This window comes from Alnus glutinosa, chromosome 12 (genome assembly GCF_958979055.1).
Source record: "Alnus glutinosa chromosome 12, dhAlnGlut1.1, whole genome shotgun sequence".
NCBI classification, from domain to species: Eukaryota; Viridiplantae; Streptophyta; class Magnoliopsida; order Fagales; family Betulaceae; genus Alnus; species Alnus glutinosa.
This window is the reverse complement of record NC_084897.1, coordinates 18,249,148-18,254,476: the sequence shown is the minus strand read 5'-3', so window position 1 is coordinate 18,254,476 and position 5,329 is coordinate 18,249,148. Positions and strand designations below refer to the sequence as shown.

The 5,329-nt window shown below is 31.7% G+C and overlaps 1 protein-coding gene across 1 annotated transcript; it reads right to left on the bottom strand.

Annotated features, from left to right (window-relative positions):
* Positions 1-2,086: 2,086 nt before the first annotated feature.
* On the bottom strand, positions 2,087-4,916 carry LOC133851603 (calmodulin-like). The gene is made up of 4 exons (XM_062288092.1): positions 4,709-4,916; positions 3,574-3,731; positions 3,332-3,412; positions 2,087-2,500 (listed from the first exon to the last, which is right to left on the bottom strand). The coding sequence occupies exons 1-4, from the start codon at positions 4,782-4,784 to the stop codon at positions 2,366-2,368; spliced, it is 450 nt and encodes a 149-aa protein (XP_062144076.1). The 5' UTR covers positions 4,785-4,916; the 3' UTR covers positions 2,087-2,365.
* Between the last annotated feature and the right edge of the window lie 413 nt (positions 4,917-5,329).

The following is a 5,329-nucleotide window of genomic DNA, read 5'->3' as shown; positions in this document are numbered from 1 at the left end:
ATCGATCGACTTTAAATTCGATCGATCTACTTTAAATTCGATCGATCTACTTTCGATCGATCTACTTTAAAGTCGATCGATCTACTTTTTCAGCACTTCAGAAAATCCAGCTTTTCTATGTATTTTTGCCTTGAAAATTGTCATTCTACTCTTATTGCCCTGCAAAAACGCAAAAACACTAAAACTAACCAAAACATTAGAAAGTAACAAAGCTAAAGGTTTAACTAATGTAAATTAAGGGGTCCAAATATACACTTTTTGGCACTCATCACTTATGTTATATGTTATGCCTTGTCTGAACTCTTAACTCTCCGCTTTAGATGATTTTTTAAACCAACAGTTTTAAATTAGTTGGGAATATTACTTCTTGATGAGCCTTTTGCTCACTAAGAGCACTCCCAATGGCTTATGTATTTTCATCTTTAGGTTAGAATAGATAACCAAAGTGCTAAAAAGAGATTCCATTAGTTTATCTATTCAAACTCTAAAATAGATTTTACTTAATTCCTTAAATAGTGCAACTCTACATATAGGGTTGCACTATTCACATATCTATATTTTTTTCCTCCACGTTCTTTTGTTTTTTTTTTTTTTTCTGTCACTCCACGTTTCACATGAAGCATACTACCAAATTGTGCCAATGAGATCCCATAAATATCTCAATTAGTTGTGATATTTTACTTGCACAAGTGAGAATATTCCAAGTTGCTTTAAGATTATTCATTTGTTTAATCACTAGTAATAATAAAAGGATAATATTTTTCTTTAAATTGGTATGACCGTTTACAAATTATTGCGTTAGAAAAATGACAGATTTAACAAAACAATTGTTAAAAAATGACTGTTAGAAAAATGGTGAAAATGATCGTAAAAAATTTGCATTAGAGAAATGACCGTTTTAACAAAATGACCGTTGACAAATATGACTATTTAAAAAAAAAAAAAAAAAAAAAAAAAAAAAAAAAGGACAAAATAAGATAATGAAAAATGTAATAACAAAGAATAAAGAAATAATATAAAGTTAAGAATTAATAATCGGATGTATGATACCTTTTAAAACCCTTATTTAAACTAGCTAGATAAAGTGAATTTTGGTTAGTTATTATAGATTAAAATATACATAAGCCATTGGAAGTGCTCTAAGTCGAAAATCTTTTAATTATGATATTTCATTGTGATTCTGCCACTACTCACTAGTGATGTTTGACAAGCTAAATAATCAACAAATTAGCACTGGTCAAATGTCACAATATTAGTGGGCATAAGAATCACCATAGCTGGTGACTTTTTTCAATTCCCCTTCCTCGAGGGCTCCTATAATTGTCAAATTAATATCGTGCTATTAACCACAACCGTTCAAATAGGATCTTAATTAGAACCAAGAATTGAAGCAAAGAAAAATGTCCTTTGTTTCTTTGGGATAAGTAAAACAAAATCAAAATCAAAGAATACAAAAGAAGCATGGCAAAGCAAAACAAATTAACCTCTCCAAAGAGCCAAAAAAAAAAAAAAAAAAAAACACCCCATTTTGAAATACGGGTATATATGCGAGTGGATATTAACAATCCGTATTTGTTATCCGTAATTATTTTCTATCTCCACATACGAATGCGGTTAAGAAAAACTACTATCTGCATCCGCATATAGTAGTTTTAAGGTATGCCGCATGCCCTTTATATATAATATATATTTTCTATATTTTTTCTATATTTTTTTATATTTAATAAGTTCTCCAAAACGACGTCATTTTGGTGTTTAATACAAAGATGATGTCATTTTAAATTAGGTATAGGTTATGCTTACATTTATTAGGTTGGTTGTGTTGTTTTTTTTCATGTAACAACTTTGAAAAAATATAAAAATAATGTGAAATCAATATATTTTAAAAAGATTATGGCTTAAAAAATTTAAACAAGCTCAAAACACTAAAACCAGTTTAAATTATTTTCAAAATCAAATAAAATAGGTCCTAATAAAGATTCAAAGAATGTTCAAAAGACTAAAATAAACCCAAAAGACCCATTACCTAATATGCGGATATATAGCGAAAAATAACCTCAATAATCGAGCATATGCCGTTCGTAAAAACATAATGAAGATACAGATGCGGATATCTAAAAGTGATATCCATAATTCACAAATACAACTAAAAATATTGCAAATAACCGTATCCGCATGTACAATACCCCTATTTTAAGAATTTTTTTTTCCCCTTGGATGCTGCCTAATTAAAAAGTTTTAAGCATTCTCACGTTCCATGTTGATATATATTTCTGGTTCTTGCCATCGTATGTATATATTTATATATAATCTCTGTTTTGGTTACATTGATCAATAGAGAGACAAATTAAATAAGAGATTTTGATCAAACAGCCAACATCATTCTCACGAATTCCTCGTAATTAACAAGACCATCGCCGTCCAAATCAGCTTCTCTTATCATTTGATCCACCTCTTCATCTGTCAGTTTCTCTCCTAGATTTATCATTACATGCCTTAACTGCAATTACACGCGGCAATAGAAAATGTATGTCAATATATATATATATATAGAGAGAGAGAGAGAGAGAGAGAAAAAAAAAAGCACATGCAACAAGGAGAAGACAATTATGTGATTCTATTTCGCAATGAAAAAGAAGTCAAACACTATTTTTATTAGGTGGGGGCAATCAAAGCAATTGGAGAAATAAGAGAAACTAGACCGATATCATAAATTTGGTTCGTTGAATCTTCCACCCAATTTGTTGGATGGATATCAGACACTGAAGTTTGAATGTTGAATGCAACCTGAGTAATGCTTGTAATTTTCATATTCATTTCATACCGACTGACATGACGTGTTTTAATTAATTTTTTTTTTTTTTTTGTTACGTAGCTAATATAAAAAAATCACTTAATTAAAATATATCATATTAATCAGTGTGATAAATGGAGGTGAATATATAGTAACATTATATTACTCATGCAATATTTTATAATTTGAATGCTGAATTGACAAAATGAAATTTGAAATAATTAGACCTGGTTTCCTTAAGATTTTTACAAAGTATTTGTCATATTTTTCATTTTGTGATCCCAGTGAAATATTTTTCTTTTGGACATGCTTAGAATTAACGAAGCAATAGTACTATCAAACCAATTTTCTATTTTTATTTAGTAGATTCAATAGTCAAATGTCAAACATTTAACAAGAATAGACTTAATGACATGCATGCATGAACTCCGTGTAGCTAGGCTAGGATTATTTGACTTTTAATTCTTTTGATAGCACTGAAATTTAATTTGTAACTATTGTACGTGGAGATCGAAAGATGATGGAAAAGTATTCAACCTCATTAGGTGAGATGTAACCATCTTGGTCTTTGTCAAACACTTTAAAAGCTTCTTTCAATTCCTCTTCCACTTCATTTTCCTATAACCAAACACCGAAGCAAGTTAATTTTAATCAATATTTTCCGAAAGCAAGAATAAAAGAAAGAAAGAAAAAAACAAAAGAAGAGTAAACGAGGAAAAGAAATTTGGAAGATTAACGAATTGTTTAGTGCTACTTCTTTAATTTGCTACATATCCTACCTTCATTTTCCTTACAATTAGATTCAAGAACTCCCCAAATTCTATGGTTCCGTTGCCATCAATGTCCACTTCATTGATCATGCTTTGCAATTCTTCCACGGTAGGATTTTGATCCAATGATTTGATCGCAATCCCCAATTCTTCAATGGTGATGTAGCCTGCCATTTTTATCAATGAAGTATATATAGTATGAGACGTACAAGCCACACATAATCTCAGTCAAATTTTTGAACCTCCTCCAACGTAACCCGAAGTTTTTAGGTCTAATTCGTGGTTCTTTGTACACATGCAGTACTGCATACGAATAGTAAGACATCAGAATGGGGGATTCGACTACATCAATTTTTTTTAAAGAAAACAAAATTTAACTTGCTTTAAGGAGACTACTTGTCGTTTTTCTCGAGGGTTGTCGGGAACATTTTAGCTAAAAAAAAAACAGTACCCAATTGAAAGATGTTTTGGTCGTCATACACTTTATTATCCGTTGCAAACGACCTTTCTATACATTAAACAAAAGCATGCAAACAATTTATCCAGACAAGCAGGAAACTCGAATACTTTTCTTTTACGATCCTAGACTTATTTGCTGGGAACCACCTTTCTAAATAATATGTCACTTTGTTTTGCGTACCTTTTGAACTCTAAGACTTTTCATGCTTATTGTCCAGCATTGACTTAACTCCAAGGCCAACAAGAGAGACAGAGAGACAGAGAAAGGCAAGGCTGTAATGGTATTAAGAGGAACAAATTCTGAGGCAAGTTCTCTGGGAGGTAGGTCTGTTCCAGGATCATGGGCAAAGAAAAAGTCAGAATTAAGGAAGGATGAACACCTGGTTTTGTACTGTAACTGGAACCTAAAACAGAGTTGTTTTGAAGGTTTTGCTTGTTTGTTTAGTGTTTAGAAGTCTGGTTTTTGCCTTGCCTTTTGTAGCTTGGTCTCGTGTTAAGACATTTGGTTTGTTGTTGGATGCCTTGTAGCCCCTGTTTCAGCTGTTTTGTTGTACGTTCTAGTGTAGTTTTTCTTTTGGTAATGAAATTCTTATTCATCAAAAAATAAATAAATAAAATACAAGGCTGGCTCATCAATTAGGCTAAAAAAATGTAAAAAAAATAATATAAAAATCAAGAAACATACCATCTCCATCCTTATCAAGGAGACAAAAAGCTTCTTGAAACTCAGCAACCTGTTCTTCAGTCAGGACATCTCCCATACTTGCGTTCGGCCTTTTATCTATGGATCTCGATCAACAACTTCACCTTTGCACTTGACTACACACGCAAGCGCGAGCACAGAGAGCACTTCAAAATGGTTAGCGCGAACACACAAACAGAGAGAGAGAGAAAGAGAGAGAGAGAAGCACTTGGGAATGCTAGTTAAGATCATCGCTACTTAATTATATATGAAAAGGTCTCCTGAAATTAAGGTGAGAGAAAGTAGTCCATTCCTTACGCCATAATTTGATTAAGACTTGCGCAGTCAAAAGTCTTATTTCTTTAGTCAAACATGCTCAATTGAAATTTTGCGAGTAATTTAAGTTTCTAGATATTGCGTGCAGAGTTGTTGTACGGAGAACATGGAAAATTGAACTGAAACTTTTTTGAATTTCTCTAATTTCCACCCACTTATATTCAAACTCTTAACAAATTCCATCTATTTTCTAACTCAATTAATTTCCTAGAATATATTTACGTTGAAAATGGTAGCCCATAACTACTGTACGTACGTGTGATATTGTCGTTGAGTGTCACGTCTGAC

Coding starts and splice junctions, on each gene's coding strand:
- LOC133851603 (XM_062288092.1), bottom strand. CDS start 4,784: ATGGGAGATGTCCTGACTGAAGAACAGGTTGCTGAGTTTCAAGAAGCT. Junction 3,732..4,708: donor CCTTGATAAGGATGGAGATG/GTATGTTTCTTG, acceptor TAAAAATGGCAG/GCTACATCACCATTGAAGAA. Junction 3,413..3,573: donor TAATTGTAAGGAAAATGAAG/GTAGGATATGTA, acceptor GTTTGGTTATAG/GAAAATGAAGTGGAAGAGGA.